At 46.5% G+C, this 22,087-nt stretch overlaps 1 protein-coding gene across 1 annotated transcript; it reads right to left on the bottom strand.

Moving 5' to 3' along the window:
* Positions 1 to 18,843: 18,843 nt before the first annotated feature.
* Positions 18,844 to 21,725, bottom strand: TNFSF9 (TNF superfamily member 9). Its single transcript, XM_045491746.1, has 3 exons — positions 20,927 to 21,725; positions 20,427 to 20,457; positions 18,844 to 19,694 (listed from the first exon to the last, which is right to left on the bottom strand). The coding sequence occupies exons 1-3, from the start codon at positions 21,170 to 21,172 to the stop codon at positions 19,195 to 19,197; spliced, it is 777 nt and encodes a 258-aa protein (XP_045347702.1). The 5' UTR covers positions 21,173 to 21,725; the 3' UTR covers positions 18,844 to 19,194.
* Positions 21,726 to 22,087: the final 362 nt, after the last annotated feature.

Raw genomic sequence — 22,087 nt, 5'->3', positions numbered from 1 at the left:
ACTCTGTTACTATAAATTTGACCTTTCTTTTCCTGATTCTACTTATAAGGAATATGATACAGTATTTGTCTTTGTCTGGTTTATTTTACTTCAGGTTCATGCACGTTGTAGTAAATGGCAGGATTTCTACTGTTTTATGGCTCAACAATACTAATATATAAAAATACAGGAGCGCCTGAGTGGCTCAGTTGGTTAAGCATCTGAATTCGACTCAGATCATGATCTCACAGTTCATGCGCTTGAGCCCCACATCTGGCTCTGTGCTGACAGCTCAGAGCCTAGAGCCTGCTTCAGATTCTGTCTCCCTCTCTCTCTCGTTGTCCCTCCCAGCACCTCAAAAATAAATAAACATTAACAGAAAACCATCAAAATCCTGCAGGAGAAAACAGGTAACAACCTCTTCGACCTCAGCCACAGCAACTTCTTACTTGACACGTCTCCAAAGGCAAGAGAAATAAAAGCAAAAATGAACTATTGGGACCTCATGAAGATAAAAAGCTTCTGCACAGCAAAGGAAACAATCAACAAAACTAAAAGGCAACCGACAGAACAGAAGAAGATATTTGCAAATGACATATTGGGTAAAGGGTTAGTATCCAAAATCTATAAAGAACTTACCAAACTCAACACCTGAAAACCAAATAATCCAGTGAAGAAATGGGCAGAAGACATGAATAGACACTTTTCCAAAGAAGACATCCAGATGGCCAACAGACACATGAAAAGATGCTCAACGTCACTCCTCATCAGGGAAATACAAATCAAAACCACATTGAGATACCACCGCACACTGGCCAGAGTGGCTAAAATTAACAACTCAGGAAATAACAGATGTTATTGAGGATGAGGAGAAAGGGGAACCCTCTTGCACTGTTGGTGGGAATACAAACTGGTGCAGCCGCTCTGGAAAACAGTATGGAGGTTCCTCAAAAAATTAAAAATAGAACTACCCTACAACCCAGCAATTGTACCACTAGGAATTTATCCAAAGGACACAGGAGTGCTGATTCATAGGGGCACTTGTACCTCAATGTTTATAGCAGCTCTTTCAACAATAGCCAAATTATGGAAAGAGCCCAAATGTCCATCCACTGACGAACAGATAAAGAAGATGCGGTTTATATATACAATGGAATACTACTTGGCAATAAGAAAGAATGAAATCCTGCCATTTACAACAACATGGATGGAACTGGAGGGTATTAATGCTAAGTGAAATAAGTCGGTCAGAGAAAGACAGATATCATATGTTTTCACCCATATGTGGAATTTGAGAAACTTAACAGAAGACCATGGGGGAAGGGAAGGGGAAAAAAATAGTTTCAAACAGAGAGGGAGGCAAACCCATAAGGCACTCTTAAATACAGAGAACAAACTGAGGGTTGATGGGGAGGTGGGGGAGAGGGAATGGGTGATGGGCATTGAGGAGGGCACTTGTTGGGATGAGCACTGGGTGTTGTATGTAAGCGAGGAATCACAGGAATCTACCCCCAAAACCAAGAGCGCACTGTATATAGTGTATGATAGCTAACTTGACAGTAAATTATATATATATATTTTTTTCAACGTTTATTTATTTTTGGGACAGAGAGAGACAGAGCACGAACGGGGGAGGGGCAGAGAGAGAGGGAGACACAGAATCAGAAACAGGCTCCAGGCTCTGAGCCATCAGCCCAGAGCCTGACGCGGGGCTCGAACTCACGGACCGCGAGATCGTGACCTGGCTGAAGTCGGACGCTTAACCGACTGCGCCACCCAGGCGCCCCAATAAATTATATTTTTAAAAAGAAAAATATATATGTATATAATATCAATATATTATCAACATAACATATTAGTATCCATTTATCAATACTAATTAATCTATAATTATATAATTCATACATATTAACATATTAATCACATATTTCATTAAATGATATTATATTTATATATTTATAAATATATCCATTTATATATCATATATAAATAATATATACAACATAAATATCATAATATATAATTCCATATATAATAGCATTCTATTTATAATAAAAGAAGTATATATATAACACATTTTCTTTTTTTAATAGTTTCTATTTTATTTATTTTTTCTTTTTACTTATTTATTTTTTTTAACTTACATCCAATTAGTTAGCATCTAGTGCAACAATGATTTCAGGAGTAGATTCCTTAATGCCCCTTACCCATTTAGCCCATCTCCCCTTCCACAACCCCTCCAGTAACCCTCTGTTTGTTCTCCATATTTAAGAGTCTCTTGTGTTTTGTCCTCCTCCCTGTTTTTATATTATTTTTGCTTCCCTTTCCCTATGTTCATCTGTTTTGTACCTTAAAGTCCTCGTGAGTGAAGTCCTATGATATTTGTCTTTCTCTGACTAATTTTGCTTAGCATAATACCCTCTGGTTCCATCCACGTAGTTGCAAATGGCAAGCTTTCATTCTTTTTGATTGCCGAGTAATGCTCCACTGTATATATACACCACATCTTCTTTATCCATTCATCCGTCGATGGACATTTGGGCTCTCTCCATACTTTGGCTATTGTTGACAGTGCTGCTATAAACATTGGGGTGCATGTGTCCCTTCGAAATAGCATACATGTATCCCTTGGATAAATACCTAGTAGTGCAATTGCTGGGTTGTAGGGTAGTTCTATTTTTAATATTTTGAGGAACCTCCAGACTATTTCCTAGAGTGGCTGCACCAGGTTGCATTTCCACCAGCAGTGCAAAAGAGATCCTCTTTCTCCGCATCCTTGCCAACATCTGTTGTTGCCTGAGTTGTTAATGTAACACATTTTCTTTATCCACACATCTAACAGTGAACACTTAGATGATTTCCACATCTTGCCTATTGTGAGTAATGCTACAATTAACACGAGAGTGCCAATATCTCTTCAAGGCACTGATTTTGTTTTCTTCAGATACATACCAGGAAGTGAGATTGCTGGATCATAAAGTAGTTCTATTTTTTATTTTTTTGAGAAACCCTATATCATTTACCACAATGGCTGCACCAATTTACATTCCCAGCAACAGTGCCTATGGGTTCCCTTTTCTCCGCTTCCTTGCCAACAATTGTTATTTTGGGAGTTTTTTTGATAAAAGCCTTTCTACCAGGTATGAAGTAACATCTATTATGGTTTTGATTTCCATTTCCCTGATGCTGAGTGATGTTGAGCACCTTTTCATGTACCTGTTGGCCATTTGTATCTCTTCTTTGGAAAAGTTTACTTGGGTCCTTTGCTCATTTTTTCTTTGGATTATTTGTTTTTGTTGTTGCTGTGGTTGTTGTTTGTTTGTTTGTTTGTTTGTTTGTTATAGGGTTGTGTGAGTCCCTTATATATTTTGAAGACTAACTCTTTATCAGATAAATGGCTTGCAAATATTTTCTTCCATTCAGTGGGTTGCCTTTTCACTTGGTTGATGGTTTCCTTTGCTGTGCAGAGAAGTTTTTGGGTTTGGCTTGGTCGTGTTTGTTCATGTTTGTTTTTGTTGTCTTTGCTTTTGAAGTTGGTTCCAAAAAATCATCACCAAGATCTATGTCAAGGAGCTTACTGTTTTCTTCTAGAGGTTTTATGGTTTCAGGTCTTACATTCAAGTCTTTAATCCATTTTGAGTTAATTTTTGTGTGTGGTGTAAGATAGGGGTCTAGTTTCGTTCCTTCGCACATGGCCACCCAGTTGTCCCAAAATCAGTTGTTGAAAAGATGGTTATTTTCCCATCATATACTCTTGCTTCATTTGTCATAAATTAATTGCCCATATGCACAGGTCTATTTATGGGCTCTCTATTGTGTTCCACTGATTTGTGTCTGCTTTAATGCCAGTACCGTACTGTTTTCATCACTTGTTATGTCCTTGTCCAGCTTTAGTATCCAGGAAATACTGGCCTCATAAAATGAATTTGGGAGAGTTCTCCCCTCTTTTGTTATTTGGAAGAGTTTGAGGGAGACTGATACTAATTTTTGTTTAAGTGTATGGAAGAATTAACCAGTTAAGCCATCTGGTCCTGGACTTTCGTTTGTTGGGGGACTTTTGATTATTGGTTAAATTTCCTTACTAGTCATTTGTCTGTTCAGATTTTCTATTTCTTCATGATTTAATCTCAGCAGGTTGTAGATTTCTAGGAATTTCTTCTAACTTATCCATTTCTTCTATTTCTTCTAACTTATCCAACTGCTTTGCTACATTGCATAAGTTTGGGTATATAATATTCCCATCTTCATTGGCTCTGTGATGTGTTTTAATTTCCCTTTCGATTTCTTCTTTGCCCCATTGATTGTTCAGGAGTGTATTGATTAATTTCCACATATTCACGAATGTTTCCCTTTCTTTCCTGTTACTGATTTCTGGTTTCACATCACTGTGGTTAGAGAAGATAGTTGGTTTGGTTCCAATCTTCTTAAATTTGTTTTGTAGCCTAACATATGATCTATCCCAAGGAGTGTCCCATGTGTACCAAAAGATGTGTATTCAGCTGGTGTTGGATGAAATGTCCTCTATCCTGTTAGGTCTGTTCAGCCTAAAGGACAGTTCAAGTCCAATGTTTCCTTATTGGGTTTTTTGCCTGGCTAATCTACCCACCATTGAAGTGGGGTATTAAAGTCCTCTATTATTATTACATGACTGTTTATGTCTCCCTTCAGATTTTCTGATGTTTGCATAACATATCCTTGTGTTCCAGTGCTGGAGGTACATATATGTTATATCCTCTTGATGAAGTGACTCCTTTATCGTTATATAATGAACTTGTCTCTTGTTACAGTTTTTATTTAAAGTCTATTTTGTCTGATAAAAGCGTAGTTGCCCCTGCTGTCTTTTGGCTTCCATTGGTATGGAATGTCTTCCTCTATCCCTTCACTTTGAGCCTTTTCGTGTTCTTAAGGCTGATGTGTGCCTCCTGTAGGCAACATATAGTTGTGTCTTGGGCTTTTTTTTAAATCCATTCATCCACTCAATGTTTTTTTTGTTTTGTTTTGTTTTGTTTTGTTTTGTTTTGTTTTGTTTTGAGATGGAGAGAGAGAAACCGTGCAAGCAGGGGAGGGGGCAGACAAAGAGAGAGAGAATCTCAAGTAGACTCCATGCTCAGTGCAGACCCTAACACAGGGTTCAATGTACCCTGACATGAGCCAAAGTCAAGATTCAGATGCTTGACCGACTGAGCCACCTCAGTGCCCCTCCACTCTATGTCTTTTGATTGGAGAATTTAATCCATTCACAGTTGAAGTAACTACTGGTAGGTAAGGACATCCTATTGCCATCTTATCAATTGTTTTCTGGATGTTTGTAACTCCTTTGTTCCTTTCGTTCTTTCTTGCTGCCCTCCTTTTTGATTTGACGATTTTCCATAGCGATATGCTTTGATTCTTTTCTCTTTATCTTTTTTGTATCTACTGTCAGTTTTTGTTCTGTGGACATGAGGCTTATGTAAAACACCCCATAGTTAGAACAGTCTTTTTAAAGCTGATTACAGCTTAATTTCAACCACATAAAATAACTCTACCCTCTTACATCCCCCTCATCATAGTTAAGTTTCTTTGGGTTAATTACTGAAACATTGTGTTTCGTTGGCAGTGTCTTATTTTCTTGATTTTTCATGTTCCTTGAAGTCTTGCATTGCTGTCTTCAGATTTGAAGAATGTTTCGTGTCTTTCAGTCTTTATTGATTGGCTGCAGGAGGGAGATGGCTTCACCAGTCAGCACTACTAGGGATTCTGAGGCTCTCAGACCTTCCCTAGGATGTACCCACTGCACAATTCCTCTTCCCTCTTGGGAAGGCATTCTTAAGATTGTAAGACTTCTATGGATCCTATGAAGCCTGACCAAGTGCTGAGAACCTCCTTTTTGCTTTTCCCCCATGGCGGTGCCCTGAAATGCTCAATTTTGTACGTTTCCTCCTTACTCACCCATGTTTGCTGATTGCCTAATGTATCGGGCACTGTTCTCAATACCTGGAATTCATCAGTAAATTTCAAACTTTTGCTATCATGGAGCTCATACTTTGGCAAATCAAAGCTGGGTCTCTGTCATCTGCACCTCATCCTACGTACTGGACTCTACCATTTCCCGAAACAGGAAGCCTTCTCTCTGGTTGCTAAAGTTGCATCATTTTATTAAATCCTCCTAATAAGCCATCAAAGTGGTGTGGCAGATGGTGTGTTCCAAAGATGAGTGTCCTAACATCTCCCATTCCAATGGGCTTTTATGCAGTTGGAACTTGCACCTCCAAAGTCATTTTCTCTACCTGCTTAAATTTGGGTGGGCTCTAAGGAAAGAATGGCAGATGACACAAGTGACTCTCAGGTATAGTGTTGAATTGTCCTGGCAGCCTCCATTTCTGCACTCCCTGCCTCTTGGAATCCAGCCACCATGTGAGCCTGCCATGCTGCGAGAAGCCCAAGCCACATAGAAAGGACAAGTATAGGGGCGCCTTGGTGGCTCAGGTGGTTAATCAACCAACTTGGGCTCAGGTCATGATCTCACGGTTGGTGGATTCAGGGTCCCATGTCAGACTGTGCCGACAGCTCAGAGCCTAGAGCCTGCTTTGGATTCTGTGTCTCCCTCTCTCTCTCTGCCTCTCCCCCGATCTCTCTCTCTCTCTCTCTGTCTCGCTCTCTCTCTCTCAGAAATAAACATTAAAACAATTTTAAGGAAAGACGAGGGTATGTGCATGGTTTGAGAGTCCCGAATGAACTTTGACAAGCATCCAGAGGATTCTTAATAACCAACTCACGGTTATTTAAGTCATCTCCAACCATTTGAATCTTCCCAGTTGAGCCATAGGCACTGTAGACAGGAAAATAAGTCATTTCCACTACACCCTGCCATGACTGTTGACTCGCTGAAGCCAGGAGTGTAATAAAATGGTTGTTGTTTTGTGCCACTAACTTTGGGGGATTTATTATGCCGTGTTGGATAACAAAATAAAACAGGGTCAATGATAAATAGTGAATTGGCCAGGGGTGCTCTTTTTAATGGAATGTCAGGTAAGGAGATGGCTTTGGATCTGAGCACTGAATGGTGACCAAGAATCTACACGGGAAGACCTGGGAGAGGAGACTTCCAGGCAGAAGGAACAGCCAGAGCAAAGGCCCTGAGGCAGGACTGTGCCTGACGTGCGCGGGAACAGCTAGGAAGCCCACTGTGGCGGGAACAGAGGGGGCAGGTGGACGGTGAGATGCGGGAGGTAACAGGAGCACATTGGGCAGGATCTGATGAGTCAGTGTGAATAGCTGGGGGTTTGGGGTAGTGGTTAATAGAAAGCCACTTGAGGTCACTGAAATAGCACCAAATCCCAGTCAGTGCAGCCTACGCTTCTCCACTTCTATCTAGCTCCACAATCCCCATCCTCGCCCAAGCCAACCCTAGAGGCCTCTGCCAGCTTCCCAGTCACGTTCCTCCTTCCAATTTCTACACCACAATCATAGCTTAAAATCTTCCCCTGACTTTATCCTGAAGACAGAAAAATGTCCAATCCCCAAATGTGCACGGGAGGCCTTCATAATTTCTCTAACCTCATTCCCTACCACTGTCTGCCTCACTAGTCCCCTCCAACCACACTGGTCCTCCCTGGGGTGCAAACACACCTGGACTGTTCCCACCTCGGGGCCTTTTGCACCTGCTGTGCCCTCTGTCTGGAATGTCTTCCTCCCAGATATCCTTGAGGCTGGATTTTTGTTAGCATTCAAATTTCACCACATGTGCTACCTTCTAAGAGAAGATATCCATGACCACCACTTAAAAATAGACACGCCCCCACCAGGGGTGCCTGGGGTGCTCAGTTGGTTAAGTGTCTGACACTTGGTTTCAGTTCAGATCATAATCTCACGGCTCATGAGATGAAGCCTGGCGTTGGGCTCTGCACTGACAGCACAGAGCCTGCTTGGGATTCTCTCTCTCCTTCTCTCTGCCCCTCTCCTGTCCACACTCTCTGCCTCTCAAAATAAATAAATAAAAATTTAAAAAATAGACCCCCCCATTGTCTAGAACATCTCCCACATATTTCTTTCACAACATTTGTAATGGTTAATTTTGTATGTCAACTTGGCTAAGCCACAGTCCCCAGATATTTGGCCACACATCAGTCTAAATTTTGCTGTGAAGGTATTCTTTTAGATGACTCATGTTTAAACTAGTAGCAGATTTTGAACAAAGCATATTGCCCCCCGTAATGTGGTTGGGCCTCATCCAATCAGTTGATGTCCTTCAGGGAAAAAGACTGAAGTTCCTCAGAGGTAGAAGGAATTCTGCCCCAAGAATGCCTTCAGGGCGGCACCTGAGTTGTGTGAGCCATCTCCTCAAAATAAATCTCTCTACACATACATGCTTATCCCATGGGTTCTGTTTCTCTGCAGAACTCTGACTAATATTTAGTTATTTAGAATAATATTTAAATAAAATATTATTTAATTATTATTTATTTAATTTATATTAAATTAATTAATATTTATTTAAATATTTAAATATAATTAATTAATATTTAAATATAATTAATTAATATTATATTAATATTTAAATATAATTAATTAATATTATATTAATATTTAAATATAATTAATTAATATTTATTTAAATATTATTTAATTATTAATTATTTAATATTATTTAAATAATATTTAGTTATTTAGAAGGGAGATGAGTAGTATTTTCTGTAAAGGTCCAGACAATAAATATTTTAGGTTTCATGGGCTATATGGCCTCCGTCACAGCTGCTCAACTCCACTGCTGGGCCATGAGAGCAACTATTCACGATACATAAACAAATGCTCATTCATGGCCATGTTCCAATAAGGCTTCACTTGCAGAAACAGGTGATGGGCTGCCGACCCCTGATCTAGAATACAAGCAGAACCCCAGCCTCTCTTCCTTACCCTGTGTCCCCAGTACCTAGAAACATGCTGACAGATTAAAAACCTCCAGTAAATATTTGTTGAGTAAATAAATGAGCGAATGAAAAGGTGTTGTCCCATCTCACTCTGGTAAGTCTTAACAGCCTAACTTTAATCAGCAACAATGTGTAATCTTTAAGCTTTAATATCTCCCTGAAAGATTGATAATGGAGGGTTTTACTCGATCTGAGGGAGTGTTCTTATAGATTTTATTAGTCATGTATTTAAATATCAAATCAAAAATTTGCTAAAGCCTTTCTAGGGAAATGATTTAGACTAATTCTCGAGTCTTTTGTTTGTTCTCTTAGCTCTGAATCTTTAGGTATTGGTTCTTTTCTGCTGATGTGGAGTTCGGGGTATGTCTCTCATAGCGTTGATTTTTTTGGTCTCATGCCCCGTGATTCTTAGTTGTCTGTTCAGCTTTGAGTTTGAAAATTACAATTCTCCTGGGGCACCTGTGGTCTCAGACAGCGGAGCATTGCAACTCTTGATCTCAGGGTGTCATAAGTCTTGAGTCCTGCGTTGGGAATAGAGACTACTTAAAAATAAATAAATAAATAAACTTAAAAAAAAAAAACAATTCTCCTGCCTGTTCTATTTGCTATAACTTGACTCAGGAGAGGAGTGATAAGTTACATCCACTGATGTAGCCTAAGGATAAATTATATCATTGGGTTTGCTCAGTATGTGGATCAGAAGAGAAGGTAGGGCTAACGCAGCTAGTTTCCATGTGTGTCTTTCTTTCCTTCTTTCTTTCTTTCCTTCTTTCTTTCTTTCTTTCTTTCCTTCTTTCTTTCCTTCTTTCCTTCTTTCTTTGTTTCCTTCCTTCCTTTCTTCCTTCTTTCTTCTTCCTTTCTTCCTCCCTTCCTTCTTTCTTTCTTTCTCTTTCCTTCTTTCTCTTTCCTTCCTTCCTTTCTTCTTCTTTCTCTCTTCTTCCTTCCTTCCTTCCTTTCTTTCTTCTTCCTTCTTTCCTTCCTTCTTTCCTTCCTTTATTCCTTCCTTCCTTCTTTCTTTCTTTCTTTCTTTCTATTCATGCTTTCCTTCCTTCTTTCCCTCCTTCCTTCCTTTCTTTCTTCTTCCTTCTTTCCTTCCTTCTTTCCTTCTTTCTTTCCTTCCTTCCTTTCTTCTTTCTCTTTCTTTCTTTCTTTCTTTCTTCTTCCTTCTTTCTTTCCTTTCTTCCTTCCTTCCTTTCTTTCTCTTTCTTTCTTTCTTCTTCCTTCCTTCCTTCCTTCCTTCTTTCTTTCTCCTTTCTTTTTCTCTTTCTCTTTCTTGAGTATAGTTGACACCCAATGTTACACTAGTTTCAGATGCACAACATAGTGATGCAATAAGTCTGTGTCTTACACTTTGCTCAGCACAAGTGCAGCCACCCCCTGTCAGCATGCAATGCTATCACAACAACATTGACAATATTCTTTATGCTGTGCTTTTCATCCCCACAATTTATTCATTCCATAACTGGAAACCTCCATCTCCCACTGCTCTTCCTCCATTTTGTCCAATCCCCTCACCCTCTTGTGTTTCTTTCTAAGTAATCACCTTGATAAATACCCCAAAACTTCCTCCTATTTCTTGAATCCACTCACACCACATTTGGAATTTCCTAGAACTGCCCCAGCCTTTGGGGTTTTGGTTTCCTCTGGGTTTGTTTCTTAATAATCTTGTTCTTGTCTGACTCATCTTAAATAAATACTTACAGTTTATATTCTCGTATAGGGGCCGGGGTGGGGAGCGAATGGTGAAGAAAATGGGACAAAATGTTAACAACGGATGCATCTGGATGAAGGGTATGTGGTTGTTCTTTCTACCCTTTTTATTCATGTAACTTTTCTTGAAATCTGAAATTATTCCCAAACACTCTTTCTTCTATTATGGAATGCTTCTCGAATTTGCACATCCCCGTTACACAGGCTGCATGCCAGTCTTCTCTGTTTCCTTCCAGTTTTAGTGTCTATGCTGCCAAAGTGAGCTCCAAATACTCACTCCTTTAAATTTTTTAATGTTTATTTACTTTTGAGACAGAGAGAGACAGAGCATGAGCAGGGGAGGGGCAGAGAGAGAAGGAGACACAGAATCCGAAGCAGGCTCCAGGCTCTGAGCTGTCAGCACAGAGCCCGACGCGGGGCTCAAACCCACAAACCGTGAGATCATGACCTGAGCTAAAGTCAGGCACTTAACCGACTGAGCCACCCAGGCGCCCCAAATACTTACTTCTTTAAGAGAAGTTGCCTGTAGAGACCATCTCAAAGTCTTAGCTTGTCACTAATTTCTCAAGCCACTCTGATGCAACTTGATTCATTCATTTATGCCCTTGAGAAGAGTTAACCACTCATGATTTTGATGATTCAAACTCTGGAGGATATTTTTGGTTCTCATCTTAGCGGACTTTTTGCAGTATCAGATATCATTGAGCACAACTTCCTCCTTTGAAGCACATTCCTTGGGATCTTGACTTTCCTCTTTCTTGTCTGGCTGCTCCTCTCGCTGGCTTTTGTGTACATCTGACCACCTACTGAACCATTACATCAAGCACCTCTCAGTGCTTGATCTGAGACCCTCTTTTCTGCCACCTCTTCACTTGTTATTCTAAGACATCTCATCCTTGCCCCGAACATCCTTTATACAAATATACCAACAACTCTTAAATCTCCATCCTAGCCAAAGAGCTTGCATAGCCGCAGAACCAACTTAATATTCCCACATGGCCACCTCAGAGGCACGTGGAAATTCCATTCATCCCAAAGTGAACTAAGAGTTTCCAGGGCCCCCAAATCCCTAAATACCTCTTAGTTGCACGAGCCACAAGTCTTGGCTTCTCTTCCTCCTCCCTCTCGCCCATATTCAAAGCTTTGGCAACTCCTGTTCCTTTCTGTCTCTCTCTTATATGCACACACTCCCTCTCCATCTTCAGACCTAACACTCCATCCCAAACCTCCTGCTCTCTCTCGGCCGAGTAATCCCATGGGCCTCCTTGCCTCTACTCTCTGCTTTTCATTGTAATTTGACATCCCTGCCACAGAGATCTAGTCAAAAAGCTAATCTGACCTCTTGTATTCCTAACAGTCCATTATGCTCAGGGTAAAACTGGCTGGCATCCTCGAGCTGGTATGGTCTAATCCCTTCCCCCCATTTCACACTGTTGTGGTCACTCTCCTACCTCTGGCTTTTGTATATGCTGCCCTGCCCACCTGGAACTCACTTCCTCAAACCTTCTCTTTGCCTGATGCACCTGGGACCTTTGATATCGTCTCTCTGTGACCCAACTGATAATAGCTTCCATATTTTGAGTGAAGTACAAGGCACTATGCTATTAAGCCCATTCACTGACTGAATACTCCCAAATGCCCATGAGACACAAAATGTTTTCCAATTTTACAGGTGAAGACACACTAGGCACAGAGAGGTCAATGCACTTGCACAAGGGTGCACAGCTTAGCCAGCACTGGCAGAATGAGGGCTTGAACTCAGCTCTGTGTGAGTCTAAAAATGCACACTCTGTATGACCCAGCAAGTCCACTTCCTGGTATATATCCAAGAGAGTTGAAATCAGGATTCCCCAAGAAATATCTACAGTCTCATGTTCACCGAAGCATCATTCACAATGGCCAAGATCTGGGAACAACCTAAATGACTCCTGACAGATAATGAAAATGTGGTGTAGCCATATCATGGGATACCACTCAGCCCTAAAAGAGAAGGAGGGGCACCTGGGTGGCTCCACTGGCTAAGCATCTGACTTGGGCTCAGGTCATGATCTCATCGTTTGTGGGTACAAGCCCCGTGTCGGGCTCTGCGCTGAACTGACCGCTCGGAGCCTGGAATCTGCCTCGGATTCTGTGTCTCCCTCTCTCTCTGCCCCTCCATACTCGTACTCTGTCTCTCAAAAAAAAAAAAAAAAAAAAGTTAACAATTTTTTAAAAAGAAAAGGAAACCCTGCCCCTTGCAGCAACACAGATGAACCTGGAAGACGTTATACTAAGTGAAGTAAGACAGACACAGACTGTGAGACAAATACCGAAGATTTTCTTGGTACGTGGTATCTAAAGTCGTCAGATTCGTAGAAATCTGACCCCAGGGGCAACCGGGTAATTGTTCACATTCAGTGGGGGCAGAGGGTCTGTAATGCAAGACGAAGATGTTGTAGACTTCCCCTGTACAATGTTATGCCTGTAGCTGACAAGGGGAAGTGTTGTGCACTTCTGATATTGTTAACAGGGTAGCTCTCACGTTAAGTATTCTGAACATCATTTTCAAAAATGCTCTGTGACCCATCTCTGCTCCTTCCTCACCATACTGCTCCCAGCACATGCACACACACACACACACACACACACACGGGAAGCTGCTGCAAGGCTTCAGGCTTTCCACTCAGCTTCCATCACTGGAAATTCATCCCACAACGCTGCTGGTGGGGAGGTGGGAGGGTGCAGGGTCTCTGCTCAGTGTCTTCAGACCCACACCCATCCTGGGTAGCAGAGGTTTCCTGGCAGACTGAGTCAGAGACTGAGGGAAGCAAGAGAGGGATGAGAAGAGCCTTGACTCTTCGCAGAGAGGTTGGAAACTGCACTTGAAAAGTCTGAGAACCCTCAGCCAGGAAACCCCCCTCCAAAGGGTCCTGCCCCTGGGATGGTGTGGGTGGGCCATCACCACTTTGTACGTCCCACCTCTTGTGAAGGGTCTGGATTTACATCCCACTCTCTCATACAACGCCACAATCCCTGGTCCCAAACCCTAGAAGTCAAATATGTTTTGGAATCCAGTATTTACACTGGTAATAGATAGATAGATAGAGATATAGACAGATATCTAGATATCTATCTCTATATATCTGACCTCACCCCCAACACAGGGCTAGTAAACTCTAGTAAATTCCTAAAATAAAACACTAGCAGCATCTTTGTTCTATGAGGTGACTCCGGGGGGTGGGGGAAGGGGACTCTGATGACTCCTTGCTGGTGGCTGAGAATTGCTTATTGGTGTCAGGAAAAGCCTCCACAGATTTGGTGGCCAGAAGAATCAGCAGTGGTTTTGTGTGAGTAATAAAGCAGACTCGTACCATATATATTACATCATATTAAAGGGGACTCATACAGTATATATTATACATATATTACCACCACATACCACAGGCTTCTGGAACAGCACCCATTAATCAAGCATACTAACATCCCTGTTATAGGAATATTTGAGCTAAGGAATAAGTAAAAATCATAAACACATTCACATGAGTTCAGTCCATTTGGGCTGCTGAAGGAGTTTACGAAGATTTTTCTGTTTGGGGATTTTATAGTTGTGGATGCAGGACTATGAATCCATGGTCGTCTTTTTTTTTGTTTTTTTAGGCTTTTTTATTTTTGTTTTTATTTTATTTTTTGAGAGAGAGAGAGAGAGAGAGAGAGAGAGTAGGGGAGCAGCAGAGGGAGAGAGAGAATCTTAAGCAGGCTCCACACTCAACGCAGAGCCCAACATGGGGCTAGATTGCACAACCAACCAAGAGATCATCAAGACGGGAGCCCTGACTGAGCCACCCAGGCGCCCCTCTGTGGTTGTCTTTGCAACACCACATCTTTCTAGAATTGCCTTTGTAACTTTATAACCCCTATCTTGGCAAGGGTGTCTTTTTGACATCACAGATGTGCCATTGTACCCCCTCTCCTTTGTTGTTTTCTTTTTAAGCTTATTTTTGAAAGAGAGAGAGAGAGAGAGAGAGTAGGGGAGCAGCAGAGGGAGAGAGAGAATCCCAAGCAGGCTCCACACTGTCAGCACAGAGCCCAATGAAGGGGTCTATTTCATGAACCATGAGCTCATGACCTGAGCCGAAATCAAGAGTTGGACGCTTAATGGACTGAGCCACTCAAGCATTCCATTGTTTCTTTGTCACACACCCATATGTCACTGTAGAATGCCATGTGTGAGTTGGTGTGAAATGTATCGAGTGCTTATCAAGAGCCTGGCACTGTGCATTAAGTGTCTCTTAAATGCAACGGAATCCTGTAACCATCTGTATCAGTTGGCTAAGGCTATCACAACAAAGTAGCACAAACTGGGTGTCTTAAACAAAATATGTATTCTCTCACGGTTCCGGAGACCAAAAGTCCAAAATCAAAGTGTGGTCAGGACTGGTTCTCTCTGAGGCTGCAAGGGAGGGGTCTGTCCCAGGCCTTGGTTTATCGATGTGCCTCCTCACCATCACATGGCATTCTCCCTGTGTGTGCGTGTGTCTATCTCCAGACTTCCCCTTTCTACAAGGATGCCAGTCATACTGGATTAGGGCCAGGCCTAATGACCTCCTTTTAACACAATTACCTCTGTAAAGACCCTACCTCCAAATACAGTCACATTCTGAGGTCCTGAGCAGGTAGGGCTTCCACATATGAATGGGGGGGGGAGGGGGAACACTATTCGACCCCAACTTTTCTGTATTCTATGAGGTCACTTGGAAGTGACTAGGGCTCCAGGAAGCCTGGTTCTACAACTCACTCTGTTATTAGCTGTGTGATCTTGGGCTAACCTCCCTCGGCCTTCGTTTCTTTGCCTGTAAAATGAGAATTAAAATAAAATAGTAGCTTCCTGCCAGAGTCTTTGCAAAGCAATTAGTGCCTGGGAACAGTAAGCATTAATAAATGTCAGCTGTAATTACTGTCACTGTTGTCGAATTCCATCTGTATACCTTGGGTATTGGTAACATCCTACGACATTATGCGGCCTAAGTATCCTTGTCGTGGGACACGCCCAGACCCAAAGAACCCAGGAAGTAGGACAGACTCTCAGACCCCAAAACTACCAAGAAAGGCACCAACAACCTTGAAGGCCTGCATCCTCGAGCAGCATGGAACAGAACCCACCCCAGAAGGAAATTCATGGGAGGGCACCCAAGTTTCTCAGGCTGCTAAGGGTAGACACTAAATGTACTAGGTTGAATAATGTCGCCCACCCCCACCCCCGCCGCGGGGTGGGGTGGGGTGGGGTGTGGGGTGTTCGTGTCCTTTCTGGAACCTGAGAGTGTGACCTTATTTGGATATAGGGTCTTTGCAGATATTACCAGTTAAATTAAGATGAGGTTATACTGAAGTAGGAAGTTGGACGCTCTCCATCCAGTAAGAGCAGTGTCCTTATGCAAACAGAAGAGAAACAGGAGACACACAGAAGGGAAACAGTCATGCCACAATGGAGGCAGAGATGAGAGTAACGTCAGTAGCCAGGAAAGGAACGCAAAGGAGGGCCAGCACCCACCAGAAGCTGGAAGAGGCAGGGCTGTTGGAGAGAGCCTGGCCCTGCCAACACCTCGAATTCGGACTTCTGGCCTCCAGGACTGGCAGACAATAATTATCTGGTGCTTTAAGCCACCCAGTTTATGGCACTTTGTTGGAGCAGCCCCAGCAAACTAACGCCACTAGGGTTTCCCCACATCACCTGGAAGAAACAAGTAGGGAACCTAGGTAGCTCCTCTGTCTCTCTAGGGCTCTTTGGTCTCATCTGCGAATCCCCATACATCTTCCTTCCCCCTTTCTGTGTCTGCACGTGGCTCCCTCCATGCTTCTGTCTCACGTACAGCTTCCGATTCCTGATCAATACCCTCGGTAGAGCCAGGCCTGCCCCTGTTCCTGTGCAAGGGGACGTGATTGGCCCAGCTCAAGTCATGTGTCCACTCTGGTCCAATCAGCTTTCCCAGAGGACTTGCGTCACCGGGTGCTACTCAAAATAGGCAACAACCGGGCTTCCAGGGTAGCCTGGACCAAGGGTTCTGGGAACGCCCTTCCTCCAACAACCCTGGAGGTGCACCAAGGGCAAGGTTTTGGACAGCAAGGGCAGAAGTCCAGAGGAAGCATCTAGCAATGGGGGCAGGCGGTAACAGGCATTTGCCAGCGTGTGACCCAGACTAAAGCGATCTTGGACAAACGGCCACAATGATCACTCTGAAGTGCGGCACCACACACACACACACACACACACACACACACACACACACATTCTTTCCCTTTTACTTAACCACACCCTTGAGTATGGGAGGTCCTTGATCGGCTCTGGTGCATGACTCAAACACCCTCCTCCTGAGTGCCCCCCCCCCCCCCCACTGTGGACTCCCAGCCTCCAGCAGGTCTGACAGGAGGTGGGGGTTTCCAGAGCCACTCCAAACGGGCTTCTGCCTGTAAGCCCCCTTAATAAACCCCCTTAATAAACCGTTTCTCATGGAGCTGGACTGGCAGACCTTTTTCTCCCGTCTTAACAGCTCCTTGGGCCTTTAGAGGTCATTTTGCACTTGCTTCCTTTTCACAGAACAATCAATTCGTTTGATAATTTCATTGCCAATATGGGGGGAGGTGGGGGACATTCACAGGTGTCAGCTCAATGCCAGTTCTGTCCACTCAGGAGGGACTCTTTGAGAACGGGTAGAAGTGAGTCAGGCAAACGGCATTCGCCTCCACATCCGCAGCCTCACTGCCCATCCCACAATCCCTGTCTGGCCAGTGCAGGCCACTCTCCCAACTCTGCCTCCCTCATTCCCTTACCTCCTCCTAAGGCCCCTCCAGGTCATCTGCTCTGTGGGGACTTCTCTGCCCACCCCAGCCCCTTTCGTCCTGAATAAGAAGCCAAGATTTAGGGGTGCCTGGGTGGCTCTGTCAGTTAAGCGTCGGACTTCAGCTCAGGTCATGATCTCACAGTTGATGGGTTCAAGCCCCGCATGGGACTCTGTGCTGACAGCTCAGAGCCAGGAGCCTGCTTCAGATTGTGTCTCCCTCTCTGCCCTTCCCCAGCTTGCTCTCTCTCTCTCTCTCTCTCAAAAATAAAGACATTAAAAAAATAAATAAGAAATTTAAAAAAATAAAAAACAAGCCAAGATCCAGCTGGTTTGTGTTGACCAGCAGGCAGACCTACATGGTGGGGACGTTATGGGGCTGGGGGAGCTGGCCTGGCCCGGAGACACTGGTGTGCTAGCAAATGCCTAACAACCAGCTCTCCAGAGGGGGGAAAATGACTATGTGCATTTATTATCAATTTTGTTGGCAAAAATGTGCAGCACAGAATCTGCGAAATACATATATAAAATACTTTTCATTGCAAATTCCATAGTCAATTCTGATTACCTCCCTTGATTTTTCCCACTCCTGTCCCCAGAGCCACCCAGGATTCCAAGTGACAACTGAATATTGGTTGATCCTGTTCCTTTAAAGACGCAGATGGCCTGGGATGACAAAGATGTCCACGCTCACTGGCTTGCCAGTCATGTTGAGCAACATCTTTGCTAAATCCGATAAATGGTCCAAAAACACAAGACTTCCTCAATTTTCCGTGTGCTATTCACAACGCAACAGGCCAAGACAAGACACACTTTTAAGCATAATCTACATGTTTAACATCATTTTCTCCATCGCTGTCTTAAACAGATGATCCACACACAATACATGAAGCCGACCTGAAGCATTTGCAGGCAGATGCCTCTTGGCTGATTTTAAGTTACCAGCGTGAGGTCACGGAACACAGTCGGCAAGCCAGGTCCTGCAGAATGGCGTTCCACGACACCTCCGCCACAGATACAAGAAGTAGGTGACTTCAGGAGCCCAAATAATAAGAAGATGGGAAAGAAATCCCTAAAGTATAGGATAGTTAGGTCTCACAGAAGGTAACTCACGCTGCCTGGCATGCAACAAAGCCTCAATATTTCGTAGTCATTAAGTTTGTAAGTATTGTTTAACCCTGTGCCACGCCCCACCTCACGCCCCCCGCGTGGTCTGGCCATACAGGGTCGCACGCAGTCATGGTTAACAGGGTCAAGCAGGCATACCTGACGGCCAGCTTGGCAAAAGCTGGGCTATCTGGCCTGCTCAGGGCTGTGTCCCCAACATCTCAAACAGTGCCTGACGACACAGGAGATGCTCAAAACAAACTCCATGCGTGAAGGTCACACAGCGTAGTCACACAGACCCCCAAAGACTAGCCCCTCGAAAGCCGCAGCAGGGCTGTGGATGAGTCTTTATTTCTCACATATTGACATAAATAGTTGTTTTTTGTTTTGTTTTGTTTTTTCCTGTTGTTTGCTGCTCTGTCTCCAGCCCTGCACAGGGCCTGGCATATAGAAGATGCTCAATAAATATACATTGAATGGATTAATACAGTGGACTAATATAAAGTACGCCGTTGAGCTCAGGCTCAGAATAAATACCAAAAGTTCGACTTGAGGCAGGAGTGGGAGAGAGTCCCATTGGAGAGTCCTCGAGGAGGGGGTCAGCAGCGGGGACCCCTGCCAAGCCGGGTGAGGTAGAGTGGCCGGGCGTCACCAACAGCCCCGGTGAAAGAAGGCAGCATTCATTCTCTGTCCGGCGGGGGGTACCCGGGCCCAGTGTCAATGGGCCATGGAGGCAGGGAGAGTCCAGCAGGGACTTTGGTGGCCACTCGGAAGAGGCCCAGGATCGTGGCGCCCTGCGCAAGCTGCCAGGCAGGGTGTGCCCCCGCCTCTGCGCGCAGGTGAACGCCCAGGCGCTGGCCTGCGCCCAGGTGCAGCAGGCTGCTTCGGAAACCAGAGGCTGAGTCCGGGGCTTTGGAGGATGGAGGCGGCAGGTCCAAGGTCAGGGCCAGGGCCGCAGCCCCAGCGCCCAGGGGCTGCAGGTGCAGGGCAACGGAGACAGAGCCCGAGCCGAAGCTGGATACCACCCGCTGCAGCTTCAGGTGCAAGAAAACATAGTAGACGCCAGGCTCTGCCACCATCAGCTCCCGCGAGTGCTGGTCGTAGCTCAGGCCGGGCCCCAGGAACACCCCTGCCAGGCCTGGGTCGCTGTACCAGCGCAGGGGCCCTTCAGTCAGCTGTACTGAAGGAGGGAGGAAGAAGAGGGGAGGTTGGCTGAGCACTGCTGGGGGGCAGAGGTGCAGGCCTGGGGAGGGGCGCTGGGGAGGTCTTGGAAGGAAGAGGTTCCCAGAGGGAGGTGAGGCTGGTAAGGGAAGGAAGGGGTTTGGCCAGGGAGGGCGGGGGGATCTGAGGGGCAGGGGGAGGCGCCTCAGAGAGGGAGGAGGTGGAGGGAGAGGTGGTGGGGGGAGGGTCTCAGGAAGCGGGAGAAGACAGAGGGGGAAGGGTGAGGAGGAGAGTCTGAAAGGGGGAGGGGAAAGGGAAGGGGGAGGGAGGGGAGAATAGGGAGGAAGCGTCTGGAAGGGGAAAGAGGTTAGAAGGAGGTCTCCAGAAGCAGCAAAGGGAACCGGGGGCGAAGGAGAGGAAAGTCCGGACCTCGGGGAACCCAGTGGGAGAGACAAGAGCAGGCTGGAGTCTGTGGGATCAAGCCACAGGTGCCAGGGCAGGGGTGGGGGTGGGGGCGTCTGAGGTAGGCACATTTGGAGGTCAGAAGAAGAAAAGCGGCACCCAGAGAGGGTCATGGGAAGGTCAGAAAGACAGAGAAGGTTCAAAGCGGTGAGGGGACAGCTCTTAGAGAGTGGGAGAAAGAGGGCCAGATGGGGGGAGTGGAGGCCTCCCTCTCCCGAGGGTTCCTCAGCCTCGTGGCCACCCCCGGCCCCCACGCCCCCCCCCCAAGGGAATGACGCAGGACACTCACCATCTTGGGCCACCAGCTGCGCGAACACGGCCTGCGAAGAGGAAAGGCGGAAAGTGGGATGCAGGCCCCCCCCTCCCGCTGCCGCAGTCCCGGGAGAGCGGGGGAGGGGGGGTCCCCGGGGTCCGCGCAGGCCTTGAGCCCCCCCGCCCCCGCCCCGCCGCGGGCTCCAAACGTTCAGCAGGAGCGCACACGCACACCCCAGGCTGGTGGCTCAAGCTGGCCCCAAGCCCTCGGGTCTGCCAGGGCAGAACCTCGTGGTTCAGTAAGGAGGAGAGGAACCCTCCGGGGGCCCCCTGGGGAGGGACAGGGGGACACCCCAAGGGTGCGGGAGAAAAACCGAGGTCCTCCGGAAGCTGAGAAAGAACCTCGAGTCCCCTCAGCGGTTCGAGATGACTAGCCCTCGGGGTCCGGGGCCCGGGATGCAGACGGGGTGCCGCCGGGAGGGGCCCTGCATAAGCAAGGGGTGCGCTCGGGGGCCCCGGGGCTGGGGCGCATCTCACCTGCGGAGAGTCGGGGAGGCGGGCGCGGGCGTCGGGCGGCTGCTCGGGGACGCGGGGGAGGCTGGGGCCCGGCGCCGCGGAGGCCGCGGGCGCGACCCAGGCGCTGAGCCAGCAGGCGGCGCAGGTGCCGGCGAGCAGCAGCAGCGCGACGCTGAGGGCCCAGGGCAGCGGGCGGCAGGCGGGGCCGGGGGGCGCGGGCGGCCGCTGGGCCTCGGGGTCCGGGACGGCGTCGGCGCGGGGGCACATGGCCGGCGGCGAGCGGCTGCAGCCGGGCCCGGGGCGCCGCGCTTTATAGCGACCCTCCGGAAGCCGCGTTTTCCGGGGCGGGGCGAGTGGGGATCCCGGCGTCCCGCCCCCCTCGGCCTTCCGTGCGAAGTTTCCCTAACTTTCTCTTCTCTGAATCTCCACTCTCCTTCTCCTTTCTCGCCCTCCGAGGGCCAGCCCACCGTTTCCTCTGCGTCCCTACTTGTCTCCCGTGCCTCCCGGCGATCTCTCTCCGCCTCTCTGTCTCTCTGGGTGTCTCTTAGTACCTCTGCACCGCCTCTTTTCCCTGTGCCTCGCTCGCTCGCTCTTTATCTGACCACTGTCTCCGTAGGAGGTCGCGCGGGATCTTTCCGTCTCTCGGCCTCATTATTTCCGTGCGTCTGCTTCTGTCTCCCCGTGACTCCTCCTGTCTCTCTAGGCCTCTGCCTCTCTGATTTTCTGTTTCTCAGTCTCTGTCTCTTTCCCTTCCTTCTTGCCACTCCCTAGCCCCCCGCCCCGCAGCGCTCCCCTAAATCCAGCATATCTGCGGAGGGGTCAGAGGACAGCCAGGCCTCAGCCCCCTTCGGCCCTCCCCCCCCCCCCAACCCTCCCTCACCTTCCCGGGGAGCCTTGGGCCTTCCCCATCTTGCCCCCACCCACCCACCCACCTGGGCGCTTCCCGGCAGGGGCCCCCTCTGGACCCCACAGGCAGAAGGCTGGAGAGTCCAGGTAGAGAAATCCCCCTTGTAGGGAAGAGCCAGCCCTGGCTAAAGCAGAGGAAACTCAAATTTCCCATTCGCTGTCCCTGGTAGAGGCGGAGGCGGAGGCGGGAGGAGGAGCGGAGCAGGGGCCAAAACTCGGCCCCAAAAGAGGAAGCCACCGTTCATTAAGAGACGGGCGGCCCTGGAAAAGTCCTGA

Source organism: Leopardus geoffroyi, chromosome A2, assembly GCF_018350155.1.
Source record: "Leopardus geoffroyi isolate Oge1 chromosome A2, O.geoffroyi_Oge1_pat1.0, whole genome shotgun sequence".
Lineage (NCBI taxonomy): Eukaryota > Metazoa > Chordata > Mammalia > Carnivora > Felidae > Leopardus > Leopardus geoffroyi.
Note: the sequence above shows the minus strand (reverse complement) of the source record. Positions and strands in the feature narration are given on the sequence as shown.